The 21682-nt window shown below is 36.9% G+C and overlaps 1 protein-coding gene across 2 annotated transcripts in view; it reads right to left on the reverse strand.

Annotated features, from left to right (window-relative positions):
• Positions 1-13635, reverse strand: part of LOC107553307 (rab11 family-interacting protein 4B) — a 21818-nt gene extending 8183 nt beyond the window's left edge. The window contains exons 1-8 of one of the 2 annotated variants that reach the window (XM_016235498.1): positions 13306-13635; positions 6733-6949; positions 6382-6570; positions 5152-5280; positions 3445-3480; positions 2164-2263; positions 1077-1180; positions 699-839 (exon numbers count right to left, since the gene is read on the reverse strand). In XM_016235498.1, the coding sequence (XP_016090984.1) occupies positions 699-839; positions 1077-1180; positions 2164-2263; positions 3445-3480; positions 5152-5280; positions 6382-6570; positions 6733-6917 (884 nt within the window). In that variant the 5' untranslated portion in view covers positions 6918-6949; positions 13306-13635. Of the gene's footprint in view, positions 1-698; positions 840-1076; positions 1181-2163; positions 2264-3444; positions 3481-5151; positions 5281-6381; positions 6571-6732; positions 6950-13259 lie in introns of both variants that reach the window. The other variant, XM_016235499.1, reaches the window with a different exon arrangement.
• Positions 13636-21682: the final 8047 nt, after the last annotated feature.

A 21682-nucleotide genomic window follows, 5' to 3' on the forward strand; every position in this document is an offset into this window, starting at 1 on the left:
GCGATTCACAAATGCATGCAGCTATCTACAAATGCACAAGACGCGATTCACAAATGCGTGCAGCTATCTACAAATCTACAGGACGCGATTCACAAATAAATGCCAGGCAAAGTTGTGGTTGTGACAAATATATTTGTGAATATGTTTTCATTTGCAAATCTCATTTTATTTATTTGGGAATTTAATTAATGTTTGTGAAACTTTAAGATTTATTTGTGGATCTCATTCAATATATTTGTCAATATGTTTCATTTTTGTTCATCTCTTTACATTTATTTGTGGATCATAATCTATTTATTTGGAATTAAGCAACAATTCTATCTCCATAATTAATAAGAGAAGAGGGGGGAAAACAGTGGGACAATGGACAGTGTAAAACCTCAAAATAAACTAAAAACCATTATACTGCATGACAAAAATAATAGTATTATTAGTATTTTTGCCCCGTTTTCCAATATATAAAAAATTCTAAACATCAAAAATATACCAAGATAAACTAATTTAATTTTAATTCACATTTGTTTTCAAAACACAGAATTAAATTGATTTTTCTTAACCCACAGGCAAAGCTTTTTTCTTGTTTTAACCGTGTTTAGTTAGATTTCTGAAAAATTATCTTGTTTTAAAAATGTTTGGATAATTTTCCTGGGAAACAAGAGAAAAACAAAATTGCAGTTCTGCTCTTGAGATGAGCCAACCTATTTGTGAGCAGCTCTATCTGTGTGTTTTTGTCTTTCTCCAGTCGGCTGTAGGCATCTCTGTGTCTCCTGAGCTCCTCTTCCATCATGTTCTCCGCTCTGGTCTCCTGGTCTTTTAGCTGCTCCTCCAACTCGTGAATCCTGTTGAAGCACAGTCCTCATCATCATCATGCACATTTTGTCAGTCCTGCTGAGGCCCACTTTGACCTTTTAGCAAATGCAAAATTTTGTTAAGACTATTTTCATGGAAGGTTTTGCTAGTGGAAAGAATCTGCTGTTTAAAGAGATAAGTATGCAAATACATATGCATATAACATAGTTCCAATGAAATGAACTTTGTCTAAAGAGTGGGTGGGTGGACTTTGAGTAGCAATTTACCTGTGAACCAACTGTATGTTTTCCTGTTTCAGCTTCGACTTCACATCCCCGTTCATCAGAATCTCATTTTCCAGCTCTGTCACTTTCTTGTCCAAGTAACTCACCTGTAACAAAGTTAGAATATATGCAAATATTACTATCACTCGCAGAATAGCTCTGAATTAGTAGTAGTTTCTGAACCAGTTTAGTCTGAATGACTGTCAGCACTGAAACAACCCTTGATCTGCACATCCCAAAAAAAAAAAAAAAGTTTTGCAACAACAGTGCAGATTAAGAGTTTGAAAAGTGTTTATGCGTATAAACATATAGTGATCCTGATTCAAATTAAATAAAAAATTTTTTTTTTTTTTATTAAAACAGATTGTTCAACTATAAGCACTTTTGGCCCTGTGGAATTGAGAAAATAAACATACTTTTCACACAATAACTTGTTTACTTAATGTGTATGCTAACAAGGTCCAACAGTGGACATGTATCGAAGCTGAATTTTGTCATTTTTATGAAACATCATAATCCATGATTTCCACCACAACACTACTTCCATCGTATCTTGAATTATGTACTTATGTTTGTGTATTGTATTTTGTGGTGAAAATGACATTTAATGTAATATTTGTGGTGTTAGTTGACTCCTTTTTAAGGCAAAATTATATATACTGTGTGTTTGTGTGTGTATATATATATATATATATATAAAACAATTTTTTAAAAATTTCATATTTTAAGATTGAAAAGTCGGTGTCTGGAAAACACTCAAATCTACACATAAAGGCAATGGAGAAGTAGAAAAGTTTCCAAGACAGTCTGATGAAAAATTCTGAAAACTGTTAGTTTAATTAAAATCAACTCTTGGGACATAACAGTGCACACCCAGACACAGACAAAATCCAATTTAAGTCAGCAGCATCATCTGGAACCATTTGACCCCCTGCATTAAGAAGCTTACATCTACGGATGTGATTTCCTGAGCGCAGGTCAGGACTAAGCGCGTGTTTAATAAGACACTCCAAAATAGACTGCATTGGTGATGCAGTCTTCACAGTGCTGTGTTCAGGAAGGAAGTGAGTGTACTGTGAGGGGATTTTACCTTCTCAGTAATGTCTATTTCACAGGAGTCAATGCTGTCATGGAACAAATCCTCTGTGCTGCCGTTACTACTGCTGAGGTTACTGTTGTGGAGCAGCTGCCTGTTAGACCCAAAATACACACATAAACAAGATAATTTTATCATAAAATACTATAATGCATCACAATAACATTACAATTGCATTTTATTTTGTTACATCCCATGCCGCACCAGTACATTTTGTGCCTCCTCAGCATTCAGATCCCATGCTGACAGCTATATTTTGCAAGAGTAACGTCCCACTTACCTCTCTGCTCAGACCTATGGATGGATTGGACTACACTGCAGCATCAATACTTGCAAACTACATTACCCATGCTGCATCACTGCAGCAGACCACTCATCCATTCTATGAATCTATATTCCATGCCTGAGCATCTTTAGGAGCACTGCAGTGACGAGGGAGAGAAGGGACTGACCAGTACAGGCATTGTGAGAGCTGGTGCAGTGTCCGATCCAGCCGACCCTCCCACACAAAACCAAACAGCACCCGTCAGACACAAGCGCATGCGCAGGCACGCACACTATTCTCTTGTCCCACTTGCATTAGCCTCTGAGAGCCGTAATCTTGTGCGTACACAAATACACATTCACATAACTCTTTTGCAGAGTCAGGTCTTGGTTGTCACTTTGTTTTATTGCTGTGTGTCATTCTCAATAAAGCAATGACGTCGCACATGAGAATCCATTTTATAAATTACACACATTGGTCTCTCTCTGTGGTTCTGCTTTCTCCCTCTCTCTTACACTCAGGTCAGCTGTGGCAGGCCACTTTCATCTTGTCACTGTGATTTAGAGTAGGAGACTGTTGCCAAAGGGACAAGAAAAACTGCCATTCACCCACACAATTATTACCACCCAGCATTTACACTCCCATGCATCATTTGATCAGATTCTTGCAATTAAACACAAAAGGAACTGTCTAGAGCAGTGATTCCCAACCGGGGGTATCCGGGGGTTTCTTGAAAAGATTTTTAAACAAAGTGTGTAAGTTTTGTATTTGTATGCGGATGATACTTCCAGCACAGTGTATAGTGTGTATATATATATATATATATATATATATATATATATATATATATATATATATATATATATATCACAACTTCATATAACATTTATTTAACCACAGGAGGTACTCCCAGTCAAAGCAGAGAGGGAGTTGGAAACAAACACCGTAATGATTAACAGCAGCATAGACTACACAAACAAACACAGAGCATAACATATTGAGTGACCTACCTTCCAAATGCAGTGCTGGAGATCTTTCTGTTTGGGCTGGAACACAAACAAAGGACAGCTAATTAGAACTTCAACATATGGTGTAACTGGTGTAAATCCCTCTTCTTTTTCAACAATTGTTCATTAAAACATTATATAGGCTATTTACTGTATATATGAGGGTTGGTTTACATATATTGTTGAACTTATAATAACTTGGATAACAGAACTGAATGCTTAGCTTTGATAAATGCATTGGATGCTACACTTGTATAAAAATGAATAAAATTGTTATTGATTGTTAAACATTACATTCTTGATGAAAATTTGTTAAGAAAAAACTATAAAAAACAATAGATTTGTACAACAATTAACTGAATAGCAGTTCAAATTATTATATGATTTTAGTCAAGATGTTCATTACTGCACTTAACCCAGACTCACTCAAAATATATTTGAATATAGTGTTGGCCCTGACACGAACCTCAGTTCACATACCTCCAACCTTAACAAAGCTCACAAAATGTATTTGAATAGAGTTTGTTACATAGCTCAAATATACAACTGCTACTGGAGTAAAAGTTGCAGTGGAGAAGATATCAACACAACAAGAGCAGAAAGCATGTGAATGTTGAGGGTTTCCTTTCTAAGACGGTTCAAGCTGTCCACTCAGAATTCAAATATTAATCATGTTTATGGGAAAACACATACTACACAGTTTCATACACAAAACTCTCTCCTGCTCTCTCTCGCTCTCTCTCACACACACACACACACACAGAGTTATTACCGACATAGCTTTTCTAGCAGTGACAGAATGAGGTGTGAACTAATGCATTTCTTGAAGGAGCCTGCTGATAGGGCATTTAGCTTTCATTCCTCCTCTCTATCTCATAGCCCATTCTGTCTTTTTTTCTTTCTTTCTCTTCTATAGTATGACACTGTCTTCCCCAAAATCCCTCGGTCTATCTGATCCAGTTCCTATTTCATCCTCTGTTTTGAGAGGCTAAGATATGAGAATCTAATTACAAAAGTTAAAGCAAACTCACAAGAAATCTTGGAAATTGTCAAGGATGAAGAAAAGACAAGAAAAGTATCCAAAGCCTAAGAAGGGTTTGCCTGTTGTTCAAGTGTTGTTTCATGTGGATGTGAGTGAGAATGATACAAAGACAAAGAGAGACGGCAAAATACAGAATGCGCAGAGTCAAATAAATGTGTGGATGTGTGTGTAGCTCACTTCCCAATGCCTAATAAAGCTCTAATGGGCTCTAAAGTGGTGGGCTGAATGATGTATGGAAAAGGAAGTGAATCATTAATGGTGCAGAGAGACTGCAGCAAGATATCAAAGCTCCTCCACCTCAGTTGTGTTCTTCTCATATACTCACATTAACTCCTCTGCCTCTATTACACTGTTGCTTTAATTTAGTCTATTGTAGCCAACAGGAAGACAACGTAGAACTGATAAACACTAATCCTCTTAAAGTGCCTCTAATGTGGATTCCAAGTCACTAAAAGTTTATTTCCCAGATGTGAGGGGACACTCATTTTACATTACTGAAGAGAAACTAGACAAGTCAATAATCACTTAACTTTTATTTCAAAGGTTTATCTCTAACAAGTCTTCTTGAAGATGAGCTTACACCCAGTTTATGACAAAGCCCTCTGGGTGAAAAAGTATTTTATAACTTTATCTTTCATAACAGATGCAAACTGTAGTCTATGCAGTACCTGTTGGTTTTGAGGTTTTTCAGCCTGTTCTCCAGGTCTTTGAGCAGACTGACCCTCTTACAACACTGAGAGCAAAACACATCCATCTGGTCACCAGCATGGCGCATCTTCCGAGGAGTCTGACCAGCACTGGAGGAAACAGGGAGAGCGAGAGAGAGACAGAGACAAGGTCAAACACATTTATGGCACATCATGTGTGCATTCTGAAAACATTCAATAAACAATATAAGCAGAATGTAGAAAAAAATACTATATAATAGTGAAAACTATGAAAGCCAAAAAATAAAAAGTGAGAATCTCTAGTAAGCCAAGTCTGATAAAAATCTCCCCAACAGAAGCATCATACCTATTCAAACATGTCTCAACAGTTATAGATTATATATGCAAAAATCAAAGAAAAATATTTGGATAGAGAAGACATATAGACATATAGAATGGTGGTAACACTTAGTTGTAACACCATCAGTTTGAGCACTTAGAAATTAGGTACAAGGATGCAATTATTATGATACATGACCACCATCCTTTGAGGTGGTAGTAGATTGTGTACAAATATAAAGCATTTATATGCATTAAAAAAGATTTTGGGCTAGAAAAAACAACATTTCACTTCACTGGAATATAATATGATTTGCAATCAGATATGCACATTAGATGACATAATTTGCTTCATATGATACATGTTATGTTGTTTAATATGATATACTACAAATCACATCTACCTGTTAAAAAAAGACATATAACGCCTTAGCAATATTTTACATTCTTAAATTAAAATAAAGAAAATAGAAGGTGGTGGTTTTGGGGGACAGGTAAACGTGTTTAAAACAAGAAATTGATTAACAAAATAAATGCACAAAAAGTGTTTTCTACTCTGTGCTTAAAGAAAAAAATAAAATAAAGATCCAGCCTTTTGGACAGTAGCTAGGGACTAAAAAGAACCATAACACTGTATCCCATGTGAGTGAAAAAGTTTCCCCACAGTCAGACAGTTCCATCCTCTAATACAGTCACTAATATATACAGTACATGCTGAAAGAAATCTTGTGTAATGAAGGCAGATATCTGGATTTCTAAACGAATCATCCTTTCATTTTAAAGTAAATCCCTTTGAAAACAGGCTTTGGGGCAGTCAGAGGAAAAGAAAGTACTGTTGTGGTTACATGTAAAAAAAATGGATTAAATAATAATTAAAAATCCTTAGGAATACAGACACACACAAACACACACCTGGAGGAAACAGAAGAGCCCAGATCTGAACATCCATTAATGCGGATCTCATCATCTGGACAGGGGCTGCTGGGATTGTAATCTCCATCCTCTCCTTCTCCATAGTCCTCAAATTGCTCCTCATTTACTGAGGCAGATGAACGTCTAGAATGATCAGAAGTCTCTGAGCGATTATACATCTGACCACACCTTGAGGAATGAGACAGGAAATGGAAATGAGAAAAGCATTTATTTTGACTTAGTTTTTACACTTAATATCAATGAAAGCAATAATTACTCAATTCATTAATTCATTTGCAAATCCGTAAATTCAGCCTTATGTACACAAGAAAACATTATAAAAGCACTCACTTTTCTCCTGGGAGACAAAGCCCAATCCCTTCCTCTTTTTCTCCAGTTCTTACTCCATCCGATATTTCTGATGACAGAGCGCTGTCTACTGCACTGTCTCTGTCCGACTCTCTCTCCACCCCTCTGCCTTCCTCACTCTCCTCATCCTCAAGCATTGGACTCTCTGGGCACTCCTGGATGGACATTTTAACTAGTAGCCCGACCTGTCCTCACTGTACTGTCAAAAGCAAAATACATTAAACTTTTAGAACAGTCACACAACTCCCAACCTGTGTTACATAAGGATAGAAACAATTATGAAAATATGAACGCATGGACGTCTGACACGGATACAATCTCTGGGAGTGACAACTGCATTTCTCTATGATAACCACAGCCATATTTCGGTGCCTCACAAGCTGTGAATATGGATATCAACAGTTCCCCCATTTGATATGTTAGTAATATTAGTGACTGAACAACAAAGAAAAGAAAAAATCTAGTGTAAAATATGTAGATATTCTTTGTATACATATTGGTTTTATACTGTTTTGAAAAATGTTTATACCATTTATACCATATAAATGTATCTAAAACTGCATGAGGTACAACCATCAAGGAAAAATCATAATCATTATATTCCAAAACGTTTTAAATGTATTATTTATGGTTATCACAAATTATGTATTTAATGTTTCAGAAACTTATTGACTTTGATACAGTCATGTGGTTAATAAATCAGGGGTCTCATCTAAATAAATTTTATGTTGGTGTTGTTTTAATGTTTTGGACCACATGACTTTGACTTGGTTTTGTAACATTTTTATAAAAAAAATAAAAATAAAAGAATATGCCATACTTTATGTGTTTTTTTTCTACAATGTCATTCTTTTAATGAGGCTTTTTTATTCATTGTGTTAAAGTTGTATCACCCTGAAACTGAATGACAAATAAAGAAAATAGAAGAAAGAAACAGAAGCAAGGAAACTGCTTGTAATATGTCTTGGCATGGAAAACACAGAAGGAAATGATGAAAGAATCTTTCACATGACAGACCTACAACAAAAACAAAAAGCACCAATGTTCCTCCTTTGCAGAAGAATGGACAGAACTGAAAAATTGCAATCTCTTCCCAATAACACACTGCTTCTGTGGTTTACCAAACTGGCTCTACAACTAACAGTCACTTTTGTAAGCTGAGCACACAGCAGGTGGGTGTGCGTGTGTGAGAAAGAAAAAAAGAGCTCTTTAGTATTCTGTTGTGCTGAACATGAGGGGGCAGGGATACAAAATGCCAGTGTGTGGTCAGGCTGCTTGAAAAGTGAGTGGTCCTACATACACAGAAGCAGTGAGCATGCACACACACACGAACACAAAAAGCGCTTTTTCTCAAATGCAAAACAAACACACTTTTCTCAAATTTTGTGTCATAGGACAAAATCAAAACAGGTCATAAAATGTAGGTAATTATGTGCCCTTGTATTTGTGAATAAATCTCCTCCTCCACAATATGAACATTGACTGTCTCATAACAGCAGGGTATGAGTATGTGTACCTACTGCATGTTTGAGCACCTGATTATAAATGCACACAACTTGCCGCAACTTGAAACATGACATTCAAAGCCCTGCAGGAAGTTCTTACATAAACGATGACAACTTCCATTGTAAATGCTAGAAAGTGATCTGTACATGCACACACTGAATGCTTTATTATGCATGTGTGAAACTCCCAAAAGGCAAATCGCATTTCACAGTGCAGTGCCCCTTTAAAATAATATTACATAATGGTCTCCAAAATAATTTTAACATTCAGAAAAAAGGTGTATTTTTCAGATGTTGAGAACACTTGTCAGTTGCAGGCATTATGTAATTCCTTACTCAGACAATATGCCATACATGAAACTGAAAAGGCATGCTGTCTGAAAACACGTTCTTTGTGAACCTCAGAGACCTGACATGACTGTACAAAAAAAAAAATGTGTTTGTTATGACGTACGTATGATTTATGATGTACACTCTAACATGAAGAAAATATACTTTCTACTGTATGGTTAGACATATTTTATGTTCTCATCTCATGATTTTCCCAGCTGTCATTGAGTATAATATCTAAAGCTATTTTCAGCACAAACACAATGTTAAGTATTAAGAAACTGAAGTAGCAATGACTTATTGTCTAGTCGAAGACGTGTGAGTCTTCCACCAGTGCACTTAGACAGATGCATTTAGAAGTCACAAACATACCACCCACCATATAATACTTTAATGGGTTTCAGTAAACAGCTTCAAGGCCACTGTTGGCAGCTGTTTCATTAATACAGTAAGCAAAACTAAAAGGGGCCTAACCAACCATTTGAACATGTACAGTTAGCATGATCTAATCTAGACAGAAAGCAAGAGGTGCACCAATTATTAAATGACTCGAAACCAGCTGAAGTGAAAGGGAAAAACAAACAAACAAAAAAAAACACTTCTCACTGGATTCAAACAGAATACAATGACAAACCTCTCCACCTCTTACATCATTCTTAGAGAAGTCTCCGTTTCATGCAGGGTGAAACACTGCTCCCAAAACAACAAACTGGTTTAGTCAGGTAATTGCATGAACTGTAAAAACAGAAGTTAGAAAACATAAACTCATGCAATATCACTAAGGAGAAAATATAAAAACATAATCCTTCCCCAAGGCAGAATGGGTGCAGCTAAAGACATCTACAGAACCAACAGTGTACATTAGGGTCTCATAGACCCTTTTGGAATGTGACGTCTCATATCCGCCCTTGAACCATAGAGCCCACGGGCCCTGTTCTCATTTCCATCTTATTAACAGCTTATCATCAAAAGCTCCATTTAACTGCTCACTGCCTAGAGAATTCATAGCAATCCTCAACAGGCCTCTTTACTAACTTGAATTAAATACAAGTTAAATGTGCAACATCTCAACCCATATAGTGCATACACTCTTCAAACTATGAGGTTTTCAAATAAGTGCTCAATAACACAAATCCTTGTTGAAAAAAATGCTCTTAAGATTTGCCATTATAATAACTTCCCTGGATTAAATGGGCATGAGATAACTCAATTATCAAAAGGTGTTAGTTAATACATCTTTACATTTCAAGTTGACTCAACTTTTTTGTGAATTGTATGCTTCAAAGTAAAATTCCAATATGACAATTTGTTTGCATTATTGTAGCTGGAAGTAAATTTTAAGTTAACTCAATAAAACCACACTAGCATTTATTTAGGCAAAGGTCAACTATATAACGAAGGTTTTCCATGAATATTTTTACCTGATAGATAGAATGGTTCTCAATACAAGGCGATTTCTCATAAATGTCAGGTTGGGGGACAGGTTGTCACAGGCATTGTAAATGTTTGACTTTTTCATATATATATATATATATTAAATTTCTGCTGTTTCATGAATTGGTTTATAATTGTTTTAATGCAATAAATTATAATATATCAAATAAATAATAAGCTTTATAATGGATTATTTAATGATAGGTTCCATTGTAACTTAATCCATGTCTTTTTCCTGAGCAGAAAATGTGAAAATATTCAATAGCTTTCGTGTATCCAAATAATTAAGGTATCTCCCAATACAGAAATTCAAAATTTAAAAAATTCTGAAATTTAAAAATTCACCAGCAAATATTCACAGGAGTAAAAAGTAGGCCTAATCCTGGAAGCAAAAACTGAATGCACTACTTTTTGATCCTAACAAACAAAACTGATATTAACCATATTTTACAAGTAACTTTTTGTTTCAAAAAGTTGTCTTTTTTAAATAAATAAAGGAATAAAAGAAGCCTTTTTCAGAATCATAACAGATTCTGCACTCTGTACAAAACCTGACTGTTCCATTAGGCCAAAAGCAGGCTCAGGTGATTTTGTCACATGAAGAGCGGTTACTATGCTGAGGGATTTCGATGGAATGCTCTTATTTGTCAGCTGTAAGCCCAGAAACTCTTTGGACAATACTATGCGACCTATGGGAGGTAGCATGATGTCACAGCTAAACTAGCTGCACTACATCTTAAAGATAATTCTTATACAAGTAATTTCTTATCTATGATTAAAATATCTATTACACTGGGGAAAGTCAAAGTCATTTTAATATAGACAATTATTATATTTTTTATAGGTTTAAGCAAAACTGGTCAGAGATTGTGATTATAAAAAGGGGAAAATAGTGAGACACAGTATGTTCTAATGAGAATATTCAGACCACTGATTCAGGGCCTGTTCAGCTAATTGTGAAATCATTTTAGGAGACAGGGAGAGGATTCCCAAGAGGCATTTGCACATTGGCACAACTGGGTGTGTAAGCAGGCGAGCTGAGATCATGTGTTAGAATTTACTGCCATGTAAACTCTAGTGTCTAATATTGCCGCATATACATCTTGACCCATCTCATGGTATTTTCTTATATACTCAAAATCTGGAATCAGCACAGATTTAGAACAGAAGTGACAAGTGTATTTTCCATTTTTATAATGATTTATAATGATTACAGTATAATGTATCATACTGATTCATATTTCTCACTCAGCTGAGGAGACAGTTTCACTCCCACACACACCCAGGAAAAAAGATCCGTCAAGGCCGAGCTGATGCACAGGAACCAATGAATCACCATCCTGAGATGCACTGCAATTTTTTGCAATCCAAAAAAAAACACAATGTGCCCAAACTATGGTTTTGTCAATAGCAGAAACTCCCTGCCAAGACCAGGTTTACTTCCCAAATGCATAATTCTCAGATTCAATTGGTGCATTTAATGCATCAGCAAAAAATTTATATTTATAAACTTACTATTTCTGTGTACTGCTATATGTATCTGTATATATGTGCAGTGTAGATTGTGCCTGGCTGGTTTTCAAACATACAGCTGGTCTTGTTTAGACGCTGCTGTGCAGCTTGTAAAGTGCATCGAAACCTGCACTGTGCTAAAGTGGTAACTCAAGCCGAGGGGTGAGAGATATCTTGATACAGAAAACACTTGAGGGGATTTCAAGAGTACTTCTAATAACACAGTTGCCAAAAAAGCTAAAATTTCTCGAAGCACGTCTGATGCTGAATGTCATACATATTGAATAAACGTTGTAGGAGTTATAAATATCAAATTATTCCAGTTTTTTTCTAATAAAAAGTCACAACTGACTAGTGGTCAAAATATCAATTATTTGCTAAGAATTTTTATGCAGGTTGGTGTGTGAATATTTTACACAATATATTAAGTGTGTGGAAAGTCAAGTGGGCAGTTATATTCAAGTATGCCCTTGTCCTGTTGTGTCTATATTTAGCAGACTCAAACTAACGGAGACAGCAGAGAGAAAGAAAAAGAAAGACTGCAAGGGTGAGGGACAGGTGATATAACAAATGTCAGCAAGATGATAGATAGGGACAGCAGGGCTGCCACACTTACTGTCTCAAACACATTTACATACTTCCATTAACAATTTAACTTTAAAATATGAAGTTATGTATTTAAAAAATCCAATATTTAAGTTAACTAAAATCTGTGTAATGGTGATCTTTCTCCAAAGTCTATTATCAGCAGCCGTTTTAACAGTGTATTTAATTTGTGATAAACTAGACAATTACAATTCTAAGGAAATTCTGTGTGCGTAGGTTTCAGCTACGGACCAGATATTTAAGCAACTGACATCCATTTTCAGTGACACTCAAATCATATCTAAAACACTCACCTAGAATACATTTTACATGACCAATCATGGATAAAGCTGGTCTAATTACCTGATGAGGTGCTTTCTATGTGTTCCAGGAACACGATTATTTTCAATTACATGATTAAGACCTACATTTGTTAGACCAGACTGTGAGATTACAGTCAGTATATTCTACTTCATAACAGTCTAGCTTCTACCAGGTTTTAATGCCATGCTAATATCAATCACTCTCATGAGACCTCAAGTATATGCAATAATACCCTTTTTTTTTTAAGGAAATTTTTGTTTTGCAAAAAAGACAGTGTCAAGGCCAGAAACAACTGCGATACATACTTTGACCTACATATTGATTATGTCTGCTGCTACTATAAATTACTTTTAGGTTTATGCACACAAGTTGCCAGCTGCCCTCAATTAACAATTAATCTCATTAACAACTGACTGCAGAGCAATCTTTTAAGGAAATTTTTGTTTTGCAAAAAAGACAGTGTCAAGGCCAGAAACAACTGCGATACATACTTTGACCTACATATTGATTATGTCTGCTGCTACTATAAATTACTTTTAGGTTTATGCACACACAAGTTGCCAGCTGCCCTCAATTAACAATTAATCTCATTAACAACTGACTGCAGAGCAATCAGACAGTTTAACTCACTGAGAGAGAGACAGGTACGACAGAGAACAAAAAAAAGATAGTCTAGGTATGTTAGTGGTAGTAAAAAATGCCAGACATGGGGGAAAACAAATGAAACAGAGTGTGAGAAGTAACAATGAGAAGGGAACAAGTAAATGTAATCCACGAGTGAGCAACACAAACATGAAAACATTGACATAAATTCCTTACGTCCTATCCTCCTTCTGTCGAACACAATATAAAGAGCTCCTCTTACTCTGTCTCTCACAGCCGAGTGACCATGATCTCTTCCACTCCTCACAGTCCACTTCTTCTACTGTCCACTGTAGTCATCCAACTCAAATCCAAACAGGTGAGGCCTCATCCACTGGTAAGCTTCTGTTCAAAAGTCCTTAACTACTGTAATCCACAGCCAAGGAAAATAGAGAGAATCCTTATGCTGACTATTTTCATATGCTTACTTCTTGAATGAATCTAATAGTTTCTGAAACTTGTGCAAACACTGCATGATTCAGGCTTGCTTGACCACACACACCCGCCCTCTACACACTTTTAGAAGCTCTGACAGCAGTTGCTTGTTTCCAGCCACTCCTACTCTCCCCTTCTCAATCTCTATGGCTGTTGTCAGGCAACCGGCTTCAGGGGAGGTCCTGTGGGTGGAGCTAAAAAAGCTGCACACTGGCTCCTGTCTAAAGCATTTACATATGCAGGTACACCTAGTCGCTGTGGCAACAACAAGTGCATTAGTTTGAAGGCTGAGAGGCTTAGGGACTTGAAACATTGCAAAAACTCAAATCAAGTTAAACATTTTTAGATCCGGTTGGGGGGAAAAAAATCTAAACATATGAAAAGAAAACTTTCAAAGGATTTGTATCACCAGAAATAGCACAAAAGGGGAAGTTGGAGGAGATGATATTAATTGCAACACATCACACACAAAAGTACCAAACTTCACAATCTCACTTCCTTCCTTATAAGACCAGTTTGTATTATGTGTTTGCGCATATGATGCATTGTGAAACTGGATTTGTGGTTGTATTGCACTATTGCAGACTTGGAAACATGTCTTCTCTCAAAAAAGCCCTCTTACTTCTGCAACCATCTCTCAGAGTGAAACTTATTCTTACTACTGTTGCATCTGCTCTGAAATCTAATTGTGAAAAACAAATTAGATGGACAAGAGCAGTAAATGCTAATTTATTTCAGTGAACTATCCTGTTACCTCCCACCCTGATCATTCTAACAAATGACCCGTGACTTCTAAAGCCCTGTGTCTATGAGACCCCAGCAGCATAATCCCTGAAGACATTTGTTCACAAAGCCCAGCTTAATGAAATAACATACACCTGCTGCTCCATACTAGACCAACTGAGCCATGTGCTGACTCAGTACTTGCCCCAGTTCTTCCCTTTCTTTTTGTCTTCTGACCTGTTTTATTCTCACAATCCCTGTATGTCTCCTCATATCAAGTTTTCTCACTGTCTGTTTTGCATTAGCTTGGGTAAATGTTCTTCATCCACACCTGTCTCCAGTTTCTCACTTCACGTCACATTAATACAAATGACCCCAAACCACACAAAACCACATCCAGCTCTTTTAGCCAAACCTCTTGAGGGAAGTACAAAACAAAAACACTAGTACGTTTACAGCTCTTATTCTTCCTAGTATCTCATTTGGACAGCGGTATCTTGTTTCTCCTGGTATTTGGAGGAATAAAAAATGGATGGTGTCAATTTTCTCTCCCTCTGACCTCTGATTTTATCTACCATATTTTAGCTTCTTGATAAGAAAAAAGATGTAGAGACATTGGAGAATAATTGAGAAAAGAGCCAGGGAGAGATTGGGCTCTTTGGGGGGGGGGGGGGGGGGGCTTGATAAGAAAAAGATTGAGAGACATTGGAGAATGATTGAGAAAAAGAGAAAGAGAAATGAGGCTGTTTGGGGGGGTGTCTCTTTCGTGGATGGGTGAATGAAAGCTAATTATCTGGAAAGGAATGTTTTCTCATGGGCTCTCTCAGAAAGAGTTTGGCCACAGGTCAACCAATGGCTGCAGGCTATTTGTTTAAATGCAATCTGTTAAAGGTTTGTGCCCCTTTCCTTGTAAAGGCTATCAGTGATTCTATTCAGACTCTGCAGTCCAGAGTATAATTCGCATGGACAGACTGAATAAAAGCCTTCAAATGACTTTAGAATACATTTCCCATTTTTAATCAAAGTGTGGAGTTTGAGTTAATGTGTGAGCTCGAAACATATTACAGCCCACTGTGAAATAAAAGTTTTAAATAAGTAGACAGCCTACACTGAAAACCCTAATAAGTTGACTGAACTAAATTGATTGAGTAAACTCGTTGCCTCAATTTAATTGAGTAATGGAGTTTCCCAAAACTTGCATATTTAAGTTCATTAAACTTGGCGGTTTTGTAGACTATACTTATATCGTTATGTTCACCAAACTTGGCGCTTATTTAATGTACTTAAACGATTATGTTCACTTAACTTGGTATTAACTTCAAGTGTACTTATATATTTAAGTTAACTCAACTTGGAAATGTAACTGAAACTGTTGAATGATGTTATTTTTGACTGCAAGCTTTGTGCACACCAAACTGAAATAAAACAGCGAACAGCATATTTAATCTTTGACTTTTTATTGTCAAAATGTCACAATATTAATGCAAATACAGTAAACACAACTGTAATGGAAATGTCACAGCCATACTGTAAAGGTGGTAACAAAATTAACTAGTGCAGTACATCAATTGTACAAATCTATGCACATATACTTCACTCAAGTATCACAATTATGTTAATGTAAACATAACTATTACATTTGACCGTTTAAGCTTTGTGCAAACATAGCGAACTAAAATAAAAACACACTCAACATATAGTATCTTTCACCAAAGTTTCACCTAAACAGTTTTTACAGTATTACAGTACAAACTATACTGTAGTGGAAATATTACTGGGTCACAACCACACTACAGAGGTGTAACAATGGTCAAATATCCCAAATTAACTACTGCACATCAGTTGTAGAAATCTGTGCATTTAACAATTTAAACATACTTTTTATTCTTCATAAATAAATAATGGCGTAAATCGAGGGAGAAAAACCCAAAACAAATGGTGGTGTTAAAGTATCACAGTGACGCAAAAAGCTGGTTTGCCAGAGACTGCACTCTAGGCTTGAGAGCATTCTGTCCCATTGACATTAGTACACGCTGGATGAAATCAAACGTGTTGGTGAGTGATTTGGGGCAATTCAGGTCTAGTGCGTAAATCAGACCGAAGAGAAGACAGATTGCCTGTAGGAGGTCCTGCATTTTGTCCATCACCACTTGGCCTTCAAGAATGATTCCAATCGAAGAAGTCAAATGCAAAGAGTTGGGGGGCTGAAGATCAGTGTCCTCAAATAAGATCCCCAATGGCACATCAAGGATAGTGTTGCGATGATCAGACACCTAGTGAAAAAAACAGGTATAAATATAGTATTGTGATCAGGAATCAAAGGTTTATCATCAATGCATGATTATCAGAATGCGCACTAATTTTACTAAAAAAACAAATCACTAACCTTAATCCAACATTATATTGACATGTATACATTTGAATTTATGTAAATGTAGATGCTTCCTGCAAAGAATTTGGTATACACTTTTTAAAGTATGCATTATAAATGAAGTTTATTATTTTGAAGACTTGTACAAAAGAGTTGGCCACATTTGTATATTAAAGGAATACTTCACCCAAAAATAAAAATGTACTCACACTCATGCCTTTAAATATATAGATGAGTTTGTTAAAGGCCTTCTGAATTGACTCAATGGGTTTTGGTAAGAAAAATATTCATATTTAAAACTTTTTAAAGTAAAATATCCAGCTTCCGGTGGACCGTATTCAACTTACAGAAAAAGCGCAAGTGATGTGATGTATGATGTAGGATGTACCTTAAGTGTTTTGCACTGCGAGAGGCGTTACACTTCGTAACTTTACAAACAAAGTTTTAAATATGGGTATTTTTCTTACACAAACACATTGATTCACTTCACAATGCCTTTATTAACCCCCTGGAGCCGTGTGGAGCAGTTTTATGATGGATGGACTTTTTAAGCTTCAAAATCTCATCCCCCATTCACTCACATTATAAAGCTTAGAAGAGCCAGGATACATTTTATTATAACTGATTGGATGGCTTGAGGATCAGTAAACCATGGGGTAATAATTTTTTGGTGAACTATCCCTTTTAAGAACAGATGTACTTACTAAACATGACTTGAAGAAAGAAGAGTCTTCATCTCCGAGCATGATAGGCAGTCCTCGAAGAACAAGGGTTCGGACCTCAGTTGGTTGGTCTGACTTTAGAGGAAAACATGAAATTCTATTAATGCCAGAAAAACTCACTATCAATCTATTTTAAGCATTGTTATGAGAATATATTATTTAAATTAAGATTATCATATCATATACTATCATACATAAAAGATTATTGATATGAAAATATAAATTAAATAAATTACATTTTGACAAAATGAAATACTTTTAAACTCGCTGAACAAGTCCCAAAAATTTAAGGTCTCGAGTCCCTTCATCTCCCAATGGGACAAAGGATCGTCAAGGCATCCATTAAAGAAATCCTTAAGTGCCCCGTCATTGAATCCCAGTCCCACTGAGTAAGTCCAAAGAGTTGGGCAAAGGCCCCTACATCCCCGCCCTCTTGTCGCAACCCCGTGAGAGCTTTAAATCGAGCCCGCTCTCTCCTGCCATTTGGCAGGTCGGGTAATCCGAAAACTCATGGCACCAGAAGAGGGGGAAAAAAAGAGGAAAAATCTGCTGGATCTTGAAGTGGCGTCAGTATTCTGTCACGGAATGCTCACACAAAAGATCCATTCGCAGTTTTATTCTCCAAAAAAAACAAAAAACATAATCCACATGAGCAAAAACAGGAAACAAAGATAGCAACACAGTAACAGAATGCAATACTGATGCAACTAAAGACAAAATTAACAAGGTATATATAGGGTGAGGCTAATGAGTCAATGATAAAAAGCTGGCAGTAATGAACTAATAATGAGTGCAAAAAGTTATGGGAATGTTAAAATGTAATTTATTGCTGTGATCAAAAAGCTGAATTTTCAGCATCATTATTCCAGTCTTCAGTGTCACATGATCCTTCAGAAATCATTCTAATATGCTGATTTGCTGTTCAAGAAACATATTTGCTATTATTATTATTATTATTAATATTTCAATATTTAAAACAGTTGAGTACATCAGGATTCTTTGATGAATAGAAAGGTCCAAAGATCAGCATTTATCTGAAATAAAAAGCTTTTGCAACATTACCCATGGACTATACCAAAAGCTTAGAGTCATATATATTTTTTTTTCTATTTAGCAAGGATGCTTTAAATTGATCAAAAGTGATGATAGAGACATTTATAATGTTACAAAAGATTTCTATTTTTAGATAAATGCTGTTCTTCTGAACTTTCTATTCATCAAAGGAACCTGAAAAAAAACTAATCTGTTTTCAACATAATAATAATAATAATAATAATACATGTTTTTGAGCAGCAAATCAGAATATTAGAATGATTTCTGAAGGATCATGTGACACTGAAGACTGGAGTAATGATGCTGAACATTCAGCTTTGAAATCACAGGAATAAATACAATTTTAATAAAAATATTTTGTGATACATCGTGAGCTGATTCATATAGTGCAGCGTTCCCAGTCAAGACTAACCAATTTATGACTTATTATCAATTTATTATCAAATGAAAAAAATTGAAATTATCACTTTGGTACATTGAGAAGGCATAAATATAAAATAATAATAATAATAATAATAATAACAAAAACAAACAAACAAACAAACAAACAAAAAACAGGGCAGCGGGCCAAATCAGCCACCAAGAATTCTCCCGGTGCTCCCGATGGCCAGTCCGGGCCTGCCTAAAACCTTAACCTTTATAATGCATTTGGATCATTTTTGACCTGGACAAGATTTTTCGAACATTTTAGAAACATGTTTAGTATGAACCAAAATCCACATATTATTATTATTATTATTTATTAGGTTTTTCTAAAAATACTTTTAAAAAGAGATGTATGTATGTAACCATTGTATGTAACAATTTAAACAGACCTAGATAGAAATAATGCAAACTACCCAAGCATGAGGGCAAATGAGGGCTGACCGGAGGTAAATACTGCCATTTCTATGGAGTGCCCACACAAGCCTGAGGCCATGTGTAGTTATCTGGTCTGAAGAGGCAAAGAAGGTCATCCTGGTTGACCTGACAGTCTCATGGGTGGAGGGCTGTGAGTTGACCTTTAAGATGAGAGCCGTCAAATACCAACCCTGATGCAGGACTGTAGGGACTAGGGATGGCAGACTTGAGTTGTACTGGTTGAGTTTGGCTGCAGTGGGTTTTGGCACAGTCCATGTAGAGGATATTAACAGGGAAGGAGGTAGTAGAAGCATCTATAGGACAGCTGCTGGAGTCCAGGGACCAGTTCACAGCTTTATGTAAGTTATAACTCAGCCTAGTTGTTATGTAACGAGGCACTAAGTTACAACTCATGCACTACTGAATATTTTCACATTGTACCATTAAGCTTGAAACATACGTGTAACTGGTGTATAAATATTTACAGAAGCCTCCAAATGAGTAACAATTGGAATAAAACAACTGATTGATTTTATTGCATCAATAAGCTAATGTTTTACTTGACAAACTGCAGTTCATTTGGACATATGATAATGTTGACATTTATACTTCAAAGAGATAAATAAATTACTTGCAGCTCTTCAACTCAACACTCCATGTTGTGCATGCAAATGTACATGTGTATGTTTTGTGTGTGTGTGTGTGTGTGTGTGTCAGCATCTATTTATTGCTCCTTAGTAATTTCAAATATTATCAACTCTACCTGCTGTAGCATCCTATTGTGTCAAAGCTGTCAAGGCCTAGACATTTGGAAGGCCACAACTAGTAAGTTGATTAATGAGTATATGAATGAATGAGTTCCCTTTCAGTCGGTCATTCCCGACGCCACGTCGGATGACCGACGAAATTGGGATCTCGCTTAGAGGGACCAATCTACTTTGAGTGTAAACTAAACGAGCCAATGCACATTGGCATGCAATTATTGCATCCAGCTGCTGCTGATCACAGCGTGAGTATAAGTAGGCAGCAGATGTAGTGAATATTCAGCTTTTCGCTTCGTGCCACTGCCTAGATCTGGGGTTCCCTCTGGTGGCAGCCGGGGGCGTCCTTTTTCTGGTGGTGGGCATATGGCAGCTACGGCGGCAGTCACGCCGCTGGGGCTGCTCCATATGAGACCGCTGCAGCACTGGCTCAATGGCTGAGTCCCGAGGTGGGCGTGGCAACGCGGCACCTTCCGGGTCCAAGTTACACTGGCCTGACGCCAAACCTTCACCCCGTGGTCAAACCTTGTGTTCCTCCAGGCAGGAGTGCCCCTGGAGCAGGTCTCCAGGCATTCTGTGGTTTGCACGGATGCCTCAACCACCGGCTGGGGGGCCACGTACAATGGGCTTGCAGTGTCAAGGGTTTGGACGGGGCCCCAACTGCACTGGCTGCCTTGAGTTGCTGGCAGTACACCTTGCCTGGGGCCGTCTCAAAGGGCGCTTACGAGGCAAGCATGTACTAGTCCGCACGGACAACACAGCGACCATTGCGTACATCAACCGACAAGGTGGTCTGCGCTCCCGTTGCTTATCGCAACTCCTCTGGAGTCAGAAGCAACTGAGGTCGCTTCGTGCTGTTCACATTCCTGGGCTGCTCAACTGGGCAGCCGACGAGCTGTCCCGAGCTGCGCTCCCGGGAGAATGGCGACTCCATCCCCAGACGGTCCAGCTGGTTTGGGGACGTTTCAGAGCCGCTCAGGTAGACCTGTTTGCCTCTCCAGAAACCTCTCACTGCCAGTTGTTCTTCTCCCTGGCCGAGGGAACACTCACTGTCACACAGCTGGCCAGAAAAAAACAGGTATAAATATAGTATTGTGATCAGGAATCAAAGGTTTATCATCAATGCATGATTATCAGAATGCGCACTAATTTTACTAAAAAAACAAATCACTAACCTTAATCCAACATTATATTGACATGTATACATTTGAATTTATGTAAATGTAGATGCTTCCTGCAAAGAATTTGGTATACACTTTTTAAAGTATGCATTATAAATGAAGTTTATTATTTTGAAGACTTGTACAAAAGAGTTGGCCACATTTGTATATTAAAGGAATACTTCACCCAAAAATAAAAATGTACTCACACTCATGCCTTTAAATATATAGATGAGTTTGTTAAAGGCCTTCTGAATTGACTCAATGGGTTTTGGTAAGAAAAATATTCATATTTAAAACTTTTTAAAGTAAAATATCCAGCTTCCGGTGGACCGTATTCAACTTACAGAAAAAGCGCAAGTGATGTGATGTATGATGTAGGATGTACCTTAAGTGTTTTGCACTGCGAGAGGCGTTACACTTCGTAACTTTACAAACAAAGTTTTAAATATGGGTATTTTTCTTACACAAACACATTGATTCACTTCACAATGCCTTTATTAACCCCCTGGAGCCGTGTGGAGCAGTTTTATGA

The sequence above is a fragment of the Sinocyclocheilus grahami genome, unplaced genomic scaffold (assembly GCF_001515645.1).
Source record: "Sinocyclocheilus grahami isolate Dianchi unplaced genomic scaffold, SAMN03320097.WGS_v1.1 scaffold469.1, whole genome shotgun sequence".
In the NCBI taxonomy this organism is placed as follows: domain Eukaryota; kingdom Metazoa; phylum Chordata; class Actinopteri; order Cypriniformes; family Cyprinidae; genus Sinocyclocheilus; species Sinocyclocheilus grahami.